Genomic DNA, 19,218 nt, shown 5'->3' with positions numbered 1-19,218 from the left:
ACCTTATAAAAAGTGAACACTGGCTGATGATAACCAACCATTGTGTCAGTGCATTTAGGAGTTTGTTGGTAACATTCACAGTATAGGATTATGGTAATTTACAAAGACAATACCTTATAAAAAGTGAACACTGGAGGATAACCAACCATTGTTTCAGTGCATTTAGAAGTTTGCTGGTAACATTCACGTCACATGAACTACAGGGCATATCTTACTTGGTCTCTCGCATCGATGACTGCATTGTCCATTGATAAATGGATGAAGCGCCAGATGATCTGTGGACCAAAAAATATCCAATACATGCTTCCAAAGTATATAAATAATAGGCCAATGGACTGCATTAGAAAAGTGTGGTATGTTACCTACAGTATATACTTTTTTAAACTGGGTGACTGTCAGCAACCATTGGTTCTGTGCAAACGGTAAAAATGAGGGGGGAAAAAGATAAATAAAAAAAAACTATATACACACACAATGCAAATTATGAATGGAGTCGATACAGCTAGATCGCTAACATAACGTCTCATCTGCAAGTGGTCCAAACATGCCTATGCAATATCGACAACCGTGGCCCAAATACATGTGTTCAACGCATTTGTCTTGTACAGAAAACAGTGCAACTACCCATACACTATACTATACTATACTATACTACAATATACTATACTATACTATACTACACTATACTATACTACACTCAGCTAGCTATACTATGTACCGGTACACATGGTTCTGTCTGTATCACACAATAATGGATTATTTAGAAGTAATCTGTACTTCTGTGTGCCGGATTATTTAGAAGTAGTCTGTACTTCTGTATGACAACTAATAAAGAAACTATTTAGAGAAATCCCTCTTTGTGTGGTACAGAGCGAAGCATTTGTCACGATGCAGGGGGACTTTGCACGATGTGCAAAAATATCTGGTCTCACTCCTGATGCCACGCCTACTGCAGACACGACATTTCCTACACGGTAGCTTTTTCTTCGGGGTGGCTTTGTATGCAACCATTACATGCTTCACAAAGCCACCCACTAATCTGCTCTGCGGGTCCCCCAGTGGGGCCCTAGGGTCGACACGCCCCACCTGCTCAGCCCCTGCCTCCTCCTCATCCCCACTCCCTGCCTCCTTCCCTGCCTCCTCCCCTGCCTCCTCCCCTGCCTCCGCCTCCGCCTCCATCTCCGCTGTCACCCCAGGAATCTTCTTCTCCTTACCGTCTGTGTAGGTCCGCGCCACAGCCCTGGTGAACCGGAAGAGGTTGGAGTAATGCCCTTGTGGGTGCTTTTTTTTGTACAAGACAAACGCGTTGAAGATACATATTTGGATCAGATACATCACAAACTTTTTGGTCCACTTTCCAGTCTTACGTGTAACCGGATAGTACGATATATTCTGATCCAGCTGATCGACGCCGTTCATGAATTTATTGTACTCCAGGATTGATGATGGCTTGAGCATCTCCACCCTCAGCGCTTTGCCCTTCTTCTGCTTCTTCCACACCATCGCCTTTTCCATGGTGTCCTCGTGGAAGCTGCTGATGGTCTTCACGATTCTCTTATCGCGCCATGCCACGATCAGGACCTCCTTGTTGTTGACCGCAATGCGCTCCCCCACACCGATGTCACGTTTGGTAATGTTCTTGATGATGGCTGGCTCGCCCCGGTGCTTCCTGAGGGTACCACAGACGTCGGTCCTCAACTGTCGGAGCCTGGCGGACATACGTACCGAGTTGTAGAAGTTGTCCATGAAGAGCGTATAGCCGGCCCCAGACAGACGTCCAAGCAGACCGACGACCGTGTCCCCCAGGAGCGAGCCTTCCCGACAATATGGCTTAAATGAAAAGCAATATCCTGTGCGTGATTCGCACAGGAAGTAGGACTTGATGCCATAGCGGGTGGGCTTGTTGGGGTTGTAGACCCGGAAGGTCAGGCGGCCTCGCCATGCCATCACCCCCTCGTCAATGGCGAGCTCGCGTTCAGGCTGGTACAGCTCCTTGCACCTCGTGTTTACATGGTCGACTACAGGGCGTACTTTGCACAATTTGTCTCTAACCTCCAGGGAAGTATTGTCCGCAAAGTGGAGGAATCGCCAGATCAATTGGAACCTGTTGCGTGGCATGGTATCAGAGTAGTACGGTGTGTACATCATGTCGTCAGTGGTCCACATCTGGTCCACGCGAGGCTTCCGCAGGACACTGCTAAGGAAATGGAGTCCGAGGAACTTCTTCAGCTCCTTCAATGTGAGGGGCTTCCAAAGCAGTGCCCTGCTACTGGTTAGCGTGGGGTCCAGCCGGGCAATGGACTGCTCAGCGTAGAGGTTGGACTGGGCAACAATAGAGTTCAGAAAAGCATCTGTCAGGAACAGATCCATCCATTTCGCAGGCCGGTAAGATCTGAGTGCCTTGGCGTCCTGGAGCAACCCCGGTTGGGCTGTGAAGGGGATCCTTTGAGGCACCCAGCCCTCACGAGACCAGGCATTCTCCTCTTCCTGACGGATCGCAGCCCTGCTCTTCGCTCCTCCACGACCTGTCAATTATACAAATATACTATAACACCCCTACTGTAGACATTCATATGCCACGTAGTTACAAACTGTGTGAGTGAATGAGTGAGTGTGTGTGGGGTTCAGATGTCAGAGCTGGACGTGGTGTGGGGGTCAGAGGTCAGAGCTGGAAGTGGTGTGCAGAGTGAGGCCAACTTACCGCTCTTAGATGTGCGTTTCCGCCCTGCAACAGGTTCCGGCATGTCCAGACTAGCATCCAGTTCTAGAATCACATGATGTAATACATTACACTAGGGCAACGCATTGTCATTGTATTTACCACCATCACCACCAGACCAGGCCCTGCAGCAGCCAGTCACCACCAGGCCCAGGCCCTGCAGCAGCCAGTCACCACCAGGCCCAGGCCCTGCAGCAGCCAGTCACCACCAGGCCCAGGCTCTAGCAGCAGCCAGTCACCACCAGGCCCAGGCTCTAGCAGCAGCCAGCTACCACCAGGCCCAGGCTCTAGCAGCAGCCAGTCACCACCATGTACAATTACCTGCAGGAGTAGAATGTGATCCTATGTCGTTGCCAGTCTCAGCATCACTATCTGCAGGGTCTGCGCCAGAATCTGAATTGGATTAAATTCATTCAGTAAGTAAGTCTCACAAAACACAATAGTAATACATTTACACATACATAAATGTAGTTAGTACATACCCAAGCATGTTGGTGTATTGGCCCCGGATTCGGTTTCGGAGTGTTCTGCTGTGTGAACACAAAATAAATCAGCGGCCATCAAAGCATGTACATGTGTGTGTGTTGTAATCAATGGAATTTTACATATGCTACACAACCATGCATTTAAATATAGGCCTCGCCATGTGTCCATGCCATTGTGTATGTGTGTGCTGTAATCAATGGAATTTGCATATAGAGGCCTCACCATGTACTGCGAAGTTCAAAGGTGTTGGAGAGGATGCATGTCTTTTGATCTTGTGTGTGTGTGTGTGTACACACACTGCACACACACACACACACATACACACACACATCAAATGGCATGGGGTGAGGCATCTACACACACACACACACACACATCCATGTAACTAAATGTAGTGGCCTGTACATGCCTACTATATCCTATATCATTCAACTATCGATTTGAACATGCACAAAACAATATTCACATTGCAACATACCAATTACCACGTCGACCACCACCACCACGTCGTATCATGCCCAGCATGCAACTATTATCACTTACATGATAGCTACACACTTCAAAGAGCCACTTCAAAGGGCGTGCACATGCACACACACACACACACACGCACACAAGACAACCTAACTGTAGCACATGGTAGCGTGGCCTGTACTGCATGCCTACTATATCCTATATCATTCAACTATCGATTTGAACATGCACAAAACAATATTCACATTGCAACATACCAATTACCACGTCGACCACCACCACCACGTCGTATCATGCCCAGCATGCAACTATTATCACTTACATGATAGCTACACACTTCAAAGAGCCACTTCAAAGGGCGTGCACATGCACACACACACACACACACGCACACAAGACAACCTAACTGTAGCACATGGTAGCGTGGCCTGTACTGCATGCCTACTATATCCTATATCATTCAACTATCGATTTGAACATGCACAAAACAATATTCACATTGCAACATACCAATTACCACGTCGACCACCACCACCACGTCGTATCATGCCCAGCATGCAACTATTATCACTTACATGATAGCTACACACTTCAAAGAGCCACTTCAAAGGGCGTGCACATGCACACACACACACACACGCACACAAGACAACCTAACTGTAGCACATGGTCGCGTGGCCTGTACTCTACATCCCTACTATATCCTATATCATTCAACTATCGATTTGAACATGCACAAAACAATATTCACATTGCATTATTAAACATGACGTACCGTTGCCCCGTCGACCACCACCGTGTCCGACTCCCACGTCTGAATCGTGCGATGAATCAGACTCATACCTCCGACCCAAGCCGAGATCATCGTCAGATGATTCCGGAGCTAGAATATAATAAATGCATATCAGCGTTAGGTTTGGCAAACTAACGTTACATAGTCACAGAATAAGCGGTAGGTAAATCATCAAATACATGTTTCACACACACACAATCACATGCATATCGCCGGCGTTGGTTTGTCGAACTAACGTTACATAGTCACAGTATGTAAATCATCAAATACACGTTTCACACACACACACAATCACATGCATATCGCCGTTGGTTTGTCGAACTAACGTTACATAGTCACAGTATGTAAATCATCAAATACACGTTTCACACACACACATATATATATATATATATATATATAAGACCGTGTAATTACCTGGTGGTTCCCAATCGGCGCTCCCATCAGATTCGTGGGCGGTCGAATCGCTGTCCCCTGACTCGCATGAAGAAGCTATGACCACAGCGGCAGCCTTCCTCTTCCTCGAACTGCGTCGGGTAGAGCCGCTCCCGGTCCCGGGGAGAGACGCGTTACTGGGCCCAGCAACGGTCTCACGGCTCTCTCCGATCGGAGCTACCAAAGACGTTGGTGCTGTTGGTGCTGCTGCTGCTTGAACAACCGCGGGTCCAAACGCCAGCTTCGTCTGAACAAAGCGACCCGCCGCCGGATTGTCCCCTCGCTTTCCTACACTACGTCTCTTCATACTGATCTAAATGAAACTACTAACTGATCAAACTACTATTACTACTACTGAAATATACTACCTAGACTACACACTAATCCCTCGAATAGTACTACTACTTAGCACGACTAAGTACTTTCTAAAGCACAGCTGAAACCTTACAATTAGTCTGATACTACCACTATACTGTATAACACTATAAATATAGACTATAGGCTGATCTCAATTCAAATCTCTCTCTCAATCTCTCTCTCTCTCTCTCTATCGCTCTATCTATCTCTCTCTCTCTCTCTCCTCCAAAACCTCGTAGATTCTGGGATCGCGCTAACGTTTTATACCTGTGGTTACATTGGCCAGGTATGCTGGCCAATCAAATGCCAGATTCATTGTGGGGTACAATATTCCCCCTATTGTGATAGTGTTAGAAAATAGGGGGACACTGCCACCTAGTGAAATTTGAGAGGAAATGCAGTTTCCGGTTAAAATTTTCTTCCAAAAGCTCGGCGGTGAAGTTCAGACGGGGAAAATCGAAAAAATATGTAAACAGATCAAAGACGCTGTACAGCGTCCTCGGCACCTTGAGCATCGCCAGCAAAGACGTTGTAAATCGTTTTTAGGCAGTCAAAGTGTTAAAGAGATTGTTTAGCTGTGGTATTCAGGGTCCAATGTTTTGATTTCCAATCCAACTTTATTTATAAAGCGCTTTAACAGCCACAGGGGCACAAAGTGCTGTACAGAGGGAGCATACTAGAAAACTATAAGCAGCACTAAAAATAGATGACTCTCAGTCAGTACTTAAAAGTATTTAAAAGCAAAGGACACAGTAAGTACAACAATAACACAGTAAGACAACAAGATCATAAAATCAACAAGCTACATGGTGTCGAAAGCCAGAGAGAAAAGGTGGGTCTTAAGGAGGCCTTTGAAACGGGGCAATGATGAGGCCTGTCTAATCTGCAGTGGCAGCTCGTTCCACATTTTGGGGGCGACCACGGAGAAGGCACGGTCCCCCCTGAGCTTACGCCTAGTTTTAGGTACCAGCAGCTGGTCAGCTGACCTGAGAGAGCGGGACGGTGTGTAGAACTGCAACAGCTCAGAGAGGTAGGGTGGGGCGAGGTCATGAAGAGCTTTAAAAGCAAATAAAATAATTTTTAAATGAATCCTAAAATGCACAGGTAGCCAGTGGAGTGAGGATAAAATCGGTGAGATGTGGTCATATTTACGAGTGCCAGTTAAAAGACGCACAACGTTTGCTCCCCGAAACTTTTGATAATTTGAAGCATTTGCACCTCGATTTTTGCTAATATCTTCCACTCTTTAAGGTACACTAAGTACCATAACTTCTTCCCAGTACCAGAATGGCGGGTCGTGGTCGCAAGAACCAAGGCCAACTACTAATTCATCAACACTTTAGCCCTCAGCATGAGGAGAGATCTGCTACTAGCAAGACTCCAACACTAGCAGCGTCAGCAGCTAATGCTAACGCGGCGCCGCTAACACTTGAAATGCTGGTCGGTGAGCTTGATAAGCTGCGTAAAGATGTAACGTGAACTTACCGCATCCATGAACGTCGCCTTAGCCCCACTCCAAGCCTCTCTTCAACAAATCACCGACACGGTAGCCTCACACACCGCCACGATGACTGCAATGGAGACGGCTCTTTCTGCACATTCAGATGATATTACCACACTGGGACGTGATGTGGCCGTGTTGAAGTCCAAACTGGAATCCACTACTCAGATGAATGAAAAGTTGCAACTAGCCATCGAGGATCTGGTGTCACGCTCTAAGCGGCAAAATCTCTGTGTGATCGGAATCCCAGAGGAGATGGAGGGAGAAGACGCCCGGCGCTTCATGGCAGCGCTGTTCATGGAGGTGGCGAGAGACGCACAGCTTGATCCCAGCCTGGAGTTGGGCCGCGCACACCGCAGTCTGGGCCCGAAACCCACCGCAGCTGGATCGCAGTCTGGGCCCGAAGCCGCAGCAAGGATCCCGACACTTCATTGTCCGCTTCCATAAATATCCCCAAAAGGAACGGGTGCTTTTGTGGGCTAAGAAGAACCGAGACATCGTATACAAAGGACATTCTATCAGGATCTTTGAAGATTTCAGCGCCACACTCGCCAAGAAACCGGCCACCTTTAACAAAGTGAAGTCCCAGCTCTACAAAGATGGGATCCGTTTCGGCCTCATCTATCCAGCCCGCCTCCGGGTTACCGTTAACGGACTGACTCGCATGTTCGACACCGCGGAGGAAGCGGAGCTTTTTTTCGGGGATATTAGCAGTAAGTGACCAATTATCAGGACTGCCCACATATCCCATTTGAATAATTATTTATAGTTTGTTTGTTTGCCTTTTTCCCTAATTACTCATTAGGCTATACGTTATAAATGGTCTTTGGGAACACTACAGGCTTTGTTTATGGGATGTGTGATGTGCAAGGACTTACATATCAGAAGTGTATGTTACAATATAGTATATGTCATGGGGTTACAAACGACATCCTAACTACAGTAACTGGTTGTGCTGATTAAAACGGGACATCACGTGTCAAGTTCAGGGGGATACGGGGGGAGGGAGGGTTTGTTTGTTATTGTGTTAAACACAGATGGGTTTGATATAAAGGGGCATTACGTGCCTAGCTCAGGGGGACACGGGGGTAGGGAGGATTTTTGGTTTTCTATGTTACACTCAGACAGGTTTGTGAAATTGTTTTTAACTTCTCACCTTTATATAACTACCAGCCACTCTATTTTTTTTCTATATATATCTGTGCTTATTAGCAGAATTGTTTTTATTTTCTTGCTTATATATGGCAGCAACTCAGAATAAGATCCAGATCGGAGGTAAGGCTGTCACTGTGAGGATAGGGGTTCTTGCAGAGCCCAATAGCGAACACAGGAGGAGAGAGAATGGAGCGGTTTAGGATTCTTTAATTGTTCTTCCCAAACAAGCAGAGTTATAACAGGAATGTGTGATAGATGGGGGTTATAATGTTCTTGGGGGGGGGATGAGAACAGGTGCACTTCCAGTGCAGCTGTCGGCAGAGAGCACAGGTCTTGCGTTTGGGAGAGTGAGCAGGGGTACTCCTTGCTTGGCTCGAGACGTCCAGGCAGGAAGGGCGCTGGACCGGGGAGCACAGGTCTTGCGTTTGTGAGAATGAGCAGGGGTACTCCTTGCTTGGCTCGAGACGTCCAGGCAGGAAGGGCGCTGGAGCGGGGATCCTAGGGCACAAGAGACAGAAGATTAGGGAAGGGATAACACAGGGGTAGATACAGCTGGTCTTCAGGTAGAGTCGTCGTACCTAGATAGGCAGTTTAACACTGCGACGCCAAATGACAGGATCTGCCAGGTGATATAGGGATCTGCTGATGAGGGAATCCCTCGCAGCCGCGCTGATTGATCCTCATCTGGCAGTGCGGGAACGCTCCAGCAGGAAGCCCATGTATGGGCGCGTCAGGATAACTGCAGAGGAAAGCCCGAGCCCCGATCGTGACTAGTCACGTTAGTTCCTGGAACGTAAGAGGACTAGGCAATATCATGAAAAGGCAAAAAGTCTTCAGGTACCTTAAATCTCTGTCTGCGGACGTGATATTTTTAGAGGAGACACACGTCAAAGCCACACAACAACGTAGCCTGAGGTGTAATTGGATTTCGCAGGTCTATCACTTGCCTTTCTCCTCCCATGCTCGTGGCGTGACTATCCTTTTTAAGAAAAATTTCCCATTTCACTTGACTTCTATGACTGCTGACCCTTTTGGTAGATATATTTTAGTTTCAGGAACCATTCATTCATTCCCCTTGACTTTACTTAACATCTATGGTCCAAATACTGATGACCCAAACTAATTTAAGAACGTTTTCAACCTGCTCCCCGACACTAGTAACTCAAATGTAATAATTGGCGATGACCTGAACTGTTATCTAGACCCATACATGGACAGACTATCTACACGCCCACCCCCAGATATCTCATCAGTTCGGGTTCTGAACAACCTGATTAAATCCAGGAATCTAGTAGATATTTGGAGGGTTCAGCACCCGACTGACAGAGATTACTCATTCTACTCTCATCCCCATAAATTCTATAGTAGAATATTTTTGATTAGACTCCCAACTAATCTCCCATGTCACGAACACAAAATACAACAACATATTGATTTCTGACCACAGCCCCCTGTCAATGTCCCTAGATCTCTCCATCCCCAAGCAAACTTACTATTGTTGTCTCAACCCCTCCTCACTTACTGAAGGGAACTTTGTAGAGTATATCACCACCAAATTAACATAGTTTATTGAATTCAACGACAATGGTGACTCCACACTGTGGGAAACATTAAAGGTTGTAATTCGTGGGGATGTAATCTCGTATGAATCCACTGCCAAGAGGGAGAGAGAGAGGCGACTGATTTGACTGGGGACAACGGTTGCTAAAAAACAAATTCTGAAGGAGTGGAAGTCCTCCTCAGCACCTTCTTTCCAACTGTGGATGGCGGACATGACCTCTGTCATACGGATGGAGAGACTAAGGTTCCTGAGAACCGATTCACTTAAAAGGTTTTCAAAAATCTGGGACCCGTTCTTAGCCTATCTTGACGAGGCTAGAGGCGGCAGCTGATTCGCCCGTCTGATCTCACAGTCCCTCTATGAGGGACCCTGTTGAATGCCCACGCTCGCTCTTAGGTCAGATCGATAACTTCATAACTCATTGGTCTGCCTATCCACACCTCAAACAGCGTCCTGTGAAGTGGTTGACACGCAGAACCAACCGAGTCTACAAAATGTTGTTGTTACCACTGACCGACAAGAGACAGCGAATGCACCGTTCCGACCCCCGTCAGTCATCGACCTTAGGTCGAGTGATTGAAGTTGCGGAATCTTTTATTTTATTTGCACTGGTCCGGACTCTCTTTAATTAGATGAGGTCCCTTTTCCTTATCCGTTACACGTATTTATCACTGTATGGGTTTACTTGATAATCCCATTATACAGAATCCACCTTTAGTCCTTAATGCAGGGATAAAGCCACTTATTCTATTTTGCATTAATACATAATCATATGTCTCCTAAGTACACGTATTATCACTATATGGCTTTACTTGATAATCCCATTATACAGAATCCACCTTTAGTCCTTAATGCATAATCATAAGTCTCCTAAGTACACGTATTATCACTATATGGCTTTACTTGATAATCCCATTATACAGAATCCACCTTTAGTCCTTAATGCAGGGATAAAGCCACTTATTCTATTTTGCATTAATACATAATCATATGTCTCCTAAGTACACGTATTATCACTATATGGCTTTACTTGATAATCCCATTATACAGAATCCACCTTTAGTCCTTAATGCAGGGATAAAGCCACTTATTCTATTTTACATCATTAATCAAAAATGCATGGGGTGAAGTTACAAGGCAAAACACATTTCATGCTTACCCGGTCGTCTGGTCAGAAGAAAGGATACAAATCATATTTATAAAGAGGTAATTTTAATTAGAAAAAGCTAGTTACAAAAAGATACTGAAGTGGAAAGCACCCAATTCAGTTTAAAATAAGCACAGAACAAAACATCTCATCATGGACGGCTTGTGCCCAGTGTCGAGCACCATTCTTCTCATCTCTCAAAAAAGTCTCGCTCTTGAAAGGGCAACCGTCCCTTTTATATCCATCTTACAATATTTCCGATTGGTCTAAACACAGTGAAGTCACAGGCTGTCACTTTTGTTTAGCAAACCAGAGTACAATACGTAATTCGTATGAGCTCCTCCTTCTTGGTACTAACGTTACTTCTCGTTACCTAGTGGTTTTTAAGTAACAGAAAGTCCCTTATTCCTTCAGAACAGACAACTGCTTTGTCTGTGGGGATCACGTGACATGGTACCGGGCACGAAGCCATCCCTCCTTCAGTTATTTGTTACTTTGCAGTTACATATCAAATCAAGTAATTCATAAGAATACAATGCCCCTCTGACTAGAGCTCCCTCTTCTTGGCCTTGCATTCCAGCCGGTCACTCCCTTACTGCATGGGGCCTCTTTCGTTCTGACTCACTCTAACAGTAAGAGAAACAGGCAGAACAGTAAGAGAATGCAGGCAGGACAGGCAAGGGTTATGATACCTTCTGTAGGTATCATCGCCAAGCATATCATTCTTTTTAAGCAGAGAATTATGAAACATATAATTAATATAGCATTATATATATATATACCTTTATACCAACAGTATATATGTTTCCATAATTATTACATGTGAAAAATAGTTTATACGGCTATAGTGGCCCCTCTCTTCTCCATGGCCTCACATTCCGCAGGTTCACTCCCTTTTCACAGACACCGGCCCCTTCTATGGAGACATTTAAAGGCTCAGTTCCATTTTTTATAAGTAGAGCCATCATAGGAGCTATCTTTCCAGAGTTTAGTTTAAAGATTTATACTGGTCATATAGGAACGACCCAGGATGTCATTGTCAAAAAGTGTCACTCGTTCTGTGGCACTTCACAGACCCCAAACACAATATTTCTCAGTCATGTAACCGTGTTGTAATAGCAAATAAATAAATAGAGAAAAGGACAGCGGCAAGTATCGAGCCCTGGGGGACGGACACCATACAATAGGGGGGCAGTAGAGGACACAGAGTCCTCGAGCCTGACACACAAAGTTCGATCTGCCAGGTAGGACTTGAACTGTTCAAGGCGAGCAATTAAAATCTCTTGATCTGAAAGATATTCATACAACTCTTAAAATCATTCTGTAAATCAATGTCATTCTGTCGAATGTGAATCAAATCTCTATGAAGGAACACAACGTGAGATCATCTGGAGTACAGGTAGAGGGAGGTGTTGAACCGTAGCTCTGTTCCTATCAATAACGCTGTTGTTTCTGTGTCCCTCTCGCAGAAGAAGAAGAACCTTGGTGCGTGTCTGAGTCTCTGCACGCTGGCCTCCTGGGGGGTGTTCCTCCTGGCCACTCGGCTCTACTGGATGGGGAACAAACCGCCCCACTTCTCCAACTCTGACAACCCGGCGGCCGACTCTCCACACCTCCTCACTCGAGCCCTCACCTTCCTGCACCTGCCCGCCGCCAACGCCTGGCTGCTGCTCTGCCCCGACCGGCTGAGCTTTGACTGGTCCATGGACGCCCTGCCCCTGGTCAAGAGCTTCGCCGACTGGAGGAACCTGTTCACCGCCGCCTTCTACGCTGGATTTATCCTCCTGGCTTTGTTTGGACTTTGTGGCCCCGCCTCTAAAACGAAGGAGACCAATGGAAAAGCCCACGTGGCAACAGGGAAGCCGACTGCCAATGGGAACGGCTGCCACGCTCCAGATACAAATCACAACGTGGACTTTGAGCACGGGTCTCCGAAGACGGCCCTGGGCGGGTCGGCCGAGCTCCGTCACTGCCCCCCGCGGACCTCTCTGCTCCTGACGGCCAAGCTCCATCACTGCCCCGCGCGGACCTCTCTGCCCCTGACGGCCAAGCTCCATCACTGCCCCCCGCGGACCTCTCTGCCCCTGACAGACCCGCGGACCTCTCTGCCCCTGACAGACCCGCAGACCTCACTGCCCCTGACAGACCCGTGGACCTCTCTGCCCCTGACAGACCCGCGGACCTCTCTCCCCCTGACAGACCCGCAGACCTCTCTGCCCCTGACGGAACACGTAGTGGTGTTCTCCTTAGGCCTCCTGTCACTACCCTTCCTTCCAGCCACTAACCTGTTCTTCTATGTAGGGTTTGTGGTGGCTGAGAGGGTCTTATACATCCCCAGCATGGGCTTCTGTCTCCTGGTGGCGGTGGGCGTGAGGACCTTGTATGTCAGATCCAGAACTGGGGGCTGTAGAATCCTACTGCTCGGTCTCTGCGCGGGACTCGTGCTGCTGAACGGAGTCAGAACTGTTCTTAGAAACAGAGATTGGAGCAATGAGGAGAATCTTTACAAGTCTGGGATTACTGTGAACCCTGCTAAAGGTGAGGCTCCATGTGCATAAAGCAGAAGGGCCGTGATGACCAGGAACAGTTGTCTTCTTTATAGGGCTGTACCGAATGCTTCGAAGCTTCGATCATAATGTTGACATTAGAATTCTAAATCAACATTCAAATTTTTCATTAAAAGAAATGCTTTTTTTTATTTTTTTAAACATCTTTTTTGTATGTCTATTAGGGCTGTCCCAGACTAAGGATTTGGATAGTCGACTATGATTGGCCAAAATTTGCTGTTAGTCGACTATTAGTCGACTAAAAAAATATATATATAATATTTTTTTTATCATTTCATTTGGGCTGTGGGGGGTGCTTAATGTCTGAAGGAGTCGACTGAAGGCTTCTTGTCCTCTGCAAAAGCATGCAATTGGTCCACTGATGGATACATCTTGATATTTGTCTAGTCTAGTGTGTTCATTAGATGGGTGAAATCCTCTTTCAGTGCCTCTGTGCCTGTTTTTGTAGGCAGTTAGCCTCTGGTATGCGTGCCATTAGCGTTAGCCACGCTTCTAGGCCTCTTTTATTTTCAAAAGAATGATAAAAAAAAAAAAGTATACATTTCTTTTATTATTATTTTTTTACTAAGAGGTTGGCAGTCGACTACGGCTCCTTTCGACCGATTAGTCAACTAATCGACTAATAGGGGTCAGCCCTAATGTCTATTCAATTTGTTTAAACCAATGGGGTTTTTCTTCACAGTTGCAGATAAAGTTTAGGCTACACTAATATTATAATATTATACTATAAGACGTCACCATCACTTTTGTACCAACCGTGCCCTTATTGGATTATTTATGTTGACGAAACTGATTAGTTATATTCATTAAAGAAAGTTGATTTAATAAAAAAAATACTCATTTAATCAGATTAATCACTTTATTCAAATTGAGGATTTAGTTTGAGGATAAAAAAAAAGTTAAAATCTTTTATTTAAATGTTTTTCTAAATTTTTTTTACAGACATTCAAAGCTTCGTTCGAATACTTCAATTGAAGCTTCGAATGTTAAAAAATGACATTCAGTACAGCCCTACTTCTTTATGAACTTATTCAAACTAACATACTGAATCTGACTCTAGATCAGTAGGCCTATGAATGAATGAATGATTTTATTTCGTTTTTTTTTTTTTTTTACAAAGCATAGTAGTAGAACTTCCAAAAAAACGAAAAGGATAAAATGACCGGGGCGCTTCATTACTTTAGGCAACCAACTTGCGCCTAGCCACGGCGACGCGCCGCAGCATTATGCAGCCGTAATCCCCCCTCTTTTAACATCGACGGTTAGCTCAACTCGTTCGCCGCCTTGCTGTGGATCCTGCGGTGCGTGATGACAAGTTCCAATCACTTCAATTTTTTTTATTTCTTTTTTAACATGCATTCGGTTAAGTTTAGGCATTCTTTCGGAGTTGGTTAAGGTTAGGGTTAAGTTTAGGCATTCTTTCGGAGTTGGTTAAGGTTAGGGTTAAGTTTAGGCATTCTTTCGGAGTTGGTTAAGGTTAGAGTTTGTCTTAGAGCATGGCAATATTTATTTCGCCGGTTAAGTTTAGGCATTCTTTCGGAGTTGGTTAAGGTTAGGGTTAAGTTTAGGCATTATTTCGGAGTTGGTTAAGGTTAGGGTTAAGTTTAGGCATTCTTTCGGAGTTGGTTAGGGTTAAGTTTAGGCATTCTTTCGGAGTTGGTTAAGGTTAGAGTTTGTCGCAGAGCATGGCAATAGAATGCAGCCTATTTCCGCACTGCCGCTCTCTCGCGCTGCCGCGGTCACGTGGCCAATCAGAGAAACGCTGAACGCAAGTTGGTTGCCTAAAATGTTGAAGTGACCGGGGCGCCCTCGTGGCGCACCGCATAGTGCCTTGCACACCTACGCGGCCGTGCCGGGTTCGCCTCCCGCTCCTGGGGGATGATTTGTCGCATGTCTTCCCCACCTCCTCTCCCGTTCTCTCTCTCTCTCCTCTGTCGGTCTTGTATGGCCATAAAAATGGAAGCTGTAAAAACGCTAAAATAAATCTAGGCGCGCTCCTCTTCCCAGCGCCGCGGCTCGCGTTTATGAGCTCTCGGCGGCAGCGTTTTTGGGCGTAGCTCTCCCAGCACATAAAGTTGAAACTAGTTAAACTTTTGGAAAGGAGCGCGCTCATCAAGGTAATCAACATCGAGGAAGGGGCGGAGCCGCGAGACCCAGGAAAACGCTCTGAGCTTTTTTTCCCTTTTTTTCAAAGCGGTCCGCCTTGAAAAAAACGTCCGCTATGGACACAAGACCAAAGACAACAGGCACTAGTAATAAATACCTTGGAGTAACTCTTGACACACACACGCCTCACTTACAAACATCACATCAATAGCTATAGGAGGGAGGAGGAGGGGAGAGGAGGAGGAGAGGGAGAGGAGGAGAGAGGAGGAGGAGAGAGGAGGAGGAGGAGGAGGAGAGAGGAGAGAGGAGGGGGAGAGGAGGGGAGAGGAGGAGGAGGAGGAGGGGAGGAGAGAGAGGAGGAGGAGGGAGAGGAAGAGGAGGAGGAGAGGAGATGTTGGGTCCAGAACTGGTTGGAAAGGAAATGATAGAAGAACCCATAGCAAAGTTGTACAATAGAGCTTGTAAAATTCACGGTAAATGTCCACCCTGGACTACTGCACTCTCAGTCAGTCACACACGCACACACACAGAGGCCAGGCCACAGCGGACCAAAATAAATCGCTTGTTACCCACAGAAAGGCAGAAAGCATACCAACGCACGCAGTAAAATACAGCCAATTAATTCATAATCAACACAGACTAAATATAAAAAAAATTAAATTTCACTCACCATTGACAACGTTACATTCTTAGGAGGAAATAGTGTCCCTGTATATATATATCATCAAACGATGCACAATAAGTTCATGAACAATAACAAAACACTCCACCCTGGGCCTGGTAGCTGCGGTGGTAGCCCTTTAGCTACGTTAGCTCCAACAAGTTAGCTGCTTCAACTGAGATAAAATGATTTTGTAAACAAAGCCTCCTCCTCCTCCTCCTCCCCTCCGTCTTCGCAAACATAGGCTACAGAAAAAAATCACGCCGCTGTGCGTCTCTGATTGGATCTTAAGTTTGTGTGGCACGGCGTGAACGCCAATCAATTGCGTGCGCATACTGTCACTAACCCGCCTACCCTACCCTATTTTGGTTGGATAATTATATTCCTAAGATCAACCCGTGCAGTTTATTTGTGATTGACAGCTCGCCATTACTGCAGTTAAGGGATCAGGCCTGATCAGAGAGCTCAAAGCTGTCACTTTGCCATTTTTGAAGAAAAAATTAAATTCACTGGCATTTTTTTTACAGAGGAAAACATTTCTAATAAAAAATGTATAATAATAATAATTAAAAAAAAATATATATATATATATGTAAATTAATAATAATTATGAGTGAAGTTCTGCCTCACGTGTTGTCATGGAATAACCTCCACTGGTTTACACAGTAATTATAGTACACAGTAGGATGAATCATATTTAATTTGCCAGGTCAGGAAGTGGTCTATGTCTCCTGATTCATATTTCAATTCATGTTGGACTAAAACATGGGATTTTAGTCCTCCTGTTCTAGCCACAACCAATACAAATACCAATGTCTGATAAAAGTTACGTTTATGTCTACCAGAAGATACACAGTAATATGTATAGTACTGTAGTAATGGTATGTAGCATAGTAGCCTACTGTGTGTGTACAGTAGTACTGTAGTAATACTATAATCATAGACAGTCAATATCAATACAAATAATACCAACAATTTATCTTTCTCTTTTCAAACTTTGAGTTGACAAACTGAACGTTGAACCCCATCTCTCCCGCAGCGTGGGGTAACCTAGGCAACGTGCTGAAGAACCAGGCCAAGATGGCGGAGGGTAACCTGGGCAATGTGCTGAAGAGTCGGGCCAAGATGGCGGAGGCAGAGCAGGCCTACAGGAACGCCCTGCACTACAGAGGCAACATGGCCGACATGCTGTACAACCTGTAGGTGTTAAGATGTCTCCCACCCACCAATACCTTAACACTTTCTCCGCCAATAACGTCATTTTCAAGTTTCAAGTTCATGCGAATTCTGCCAGATCACGGCGTACAACGTTATTCTGATCATATTTCATATTTTCGCCATGGTATTCATATTTCACTCACGGATCCTTGTCTGATGCTGTCTGAGCCGGCACAACTCTGCAACGCTTCAATACTGCCACCTGGTGGCTGATCGGCGAGTTGCCAAACCTGATATGCCTGGTGGAGCTCGGTCCGTCCCCTAAATCCGTCCGGCCACTCGTTTATCATCCCAGGACTCTAGCCACACACCGTGGATATGGATCGCTGCCATAACTCAATAATCCACATGATTTGGGCTGTTATTATTATCATACAAACCGGAACTGGATCGCCTCGATCCCCATCACATAACTGGGATCTGTTTGCTCCAGTATCATCGCCCAACGCTAAGAGGAAGCTGCCGTGAGTTTCAGCATTTTTGTTTATTATTATCCATACAAACTGCTCTGATCTATATATCACCCATACTACATGAAGCATTTAACGACGATCACGGAATTATAAACGACCCCCCCCCCCCCCCCCCCCCCCCCCTTCACCCGCGCAGTCATAACGTTTAGGACCATGTACATACAGTTGACATTTTTAATATAGCGTCGATCGGTATCAAACAGCATTTGATAATCTAATATATGCATTTATGCCTATATCTCACATTCTAGGAATTACTGCCGAAAACGATAAAAACATATTTATACTCTGGACGGTATTTTCGTATGAATGTGTGAATGAAAAAGTAAAACGTTCCGCCCTGCAAAGAAGGTAAACATCTCCATAGACTTACAGTGCTGGCAGTGATCATCACTTAGCGATTACAGGAGGGACGGATGGAGGAGAGGAGAGGGAGAGGGGGGGAGGGGGGGGGATGAAGAGAAGGAGGTTTCTTAGACGGAGAAACTGAGAGGGAGCTGACATACAGTAAGAGCAGGTAAACTGATACAGACAAGGAGGAGAGAGACAGAGAGAGACACAGAGAGAGAGAGAGAGAGAGGGAGAGAAACACAAAGCGAGAAAGTGACAGAGAGCAGGTAAACTGATACAGACAAGGAGAGAGAGAGAGAGAGAGAGACAGAGAGAGAGAGAGACAGAGACAGAGAGAGACACAGAGAGAGAGAGGGAGAGAAACACAAAGCGAGAAAGTGACAGAGAGAGACACAGAGAGAGACACAGAGAGAGAGAGAGAGAGAGAGAGAGAGAGAGAGAGAGAGAGAGAGAGAGAGAGAGAGAGAGAGAGAGAGAGAAACACAAAGCGAGAAAGTGACAGACAGAGAGAGAGACAGAGAGAGAGAGAGGGAGAGAAACACAAAGCGAGAAAGTGAGAAAGTGAGAGAGAGAAGAGAGAGAGAGAGAAGAGAGAGAGAGAGAGAGAGAGAGAGAGAGAGAGAGAGAACACGAACCGAGAAAGTGACAGAGACACAGAGAGAGAGAGAGAGAGAGGTTGTGTCAACAGCAACCTTGGAAAATCCTCTGTATGATCGTCAACCATAGATAGACTCATACATTTCCTCACAAACAACAATACCTTGAGCAAATCACAGATTGGCTTCCTACCAAATCACCGTACAACAGACCACATTCTCACCCTCAGCACCCTAATAGACAACCAAATAAATACAAATAATAGCAAAGTATAATTGTGTTTCGTTGACTTCCAAGAAGCATTTGACTCTATTTGGCACGAGGGTCTGCTGTACAAGCTGTTAGATAGTGGCATTGGAGGGAAAAACCTACGACCTCATGAAGTCAATGTACACCAACAACACATGTGCTGTGAGGATTGAGGAAAAATATTAGACTCTGTCATAGAACCGATTTCCCTATATGGTTGTGAAGTCTGGGGCCCACTTGCAAACCAAGACTTCACTAAATGGGACAAACACCCAATTGAGACTCTGCATGCAGAATTTTGCAAATCCATTCTCTGCACCCAACGGAAAACACCAAATAATGCATGCAGAGCAGAACTAGGAAGGAAC

The 19,218-nt window shown here is 45.6% G+C and overlaps 1 protein-coding gene across 4 annotated transcripts in view; it reads left to right on the top strand.

Moving 5' to 3' along the window:
* LOC311237467 (protein O-mannosyl-transferase TMTC2-like) overlaps positions 1 to 19,218 on the top strand; it is a gene marked incomplete at its 5' end in the record, with an annotated part of 255,518 nt that overhangs the window by 126,881 nt on the left and 109,419 nt on the right. Inside the window, 3 exons of one of the 4 annotated variants that reach the window (XM_084325361.1) lie at positions 12,101 to 12,593; positions 12,828 to 13,166; positions 17,002 to 17,161. In XM_084325361.1, coding sequence (XP_084181487.1) covers positions 12,101 to 12,593; positions 12,828 to 13,166; positions 17,002 to 17,161 — 992 coding nt within the window. Of the gene's footprint in view, positions 1 to 12,097; positions 12,611 to 12,773; positions 13,167 to 17,001; positions 17,162 to 19,218 lie in introns of all 4 variants that reach the window. The other 3 variants (XM_084325358.1, XM_084325360.1, XM_084325359.1) reach the window with 3 other exon arrangements.

Source organism: Notolepis coatsorum (assembly GCF_963971535.1).
Source record: "Notolepis coatsorum genome assembly, chromosome: 1".
Taxonomy (NCBI): domain Eukaryota; kingdom Metazoa; phylum Chordata; class Actinopteri; order Aulopiformes; family Paralepididae; genus Notolepis; species Notolepis coatsorum.
This window is presented reverse-complemented; position numbering and strand designations above follow the sequence as displayed.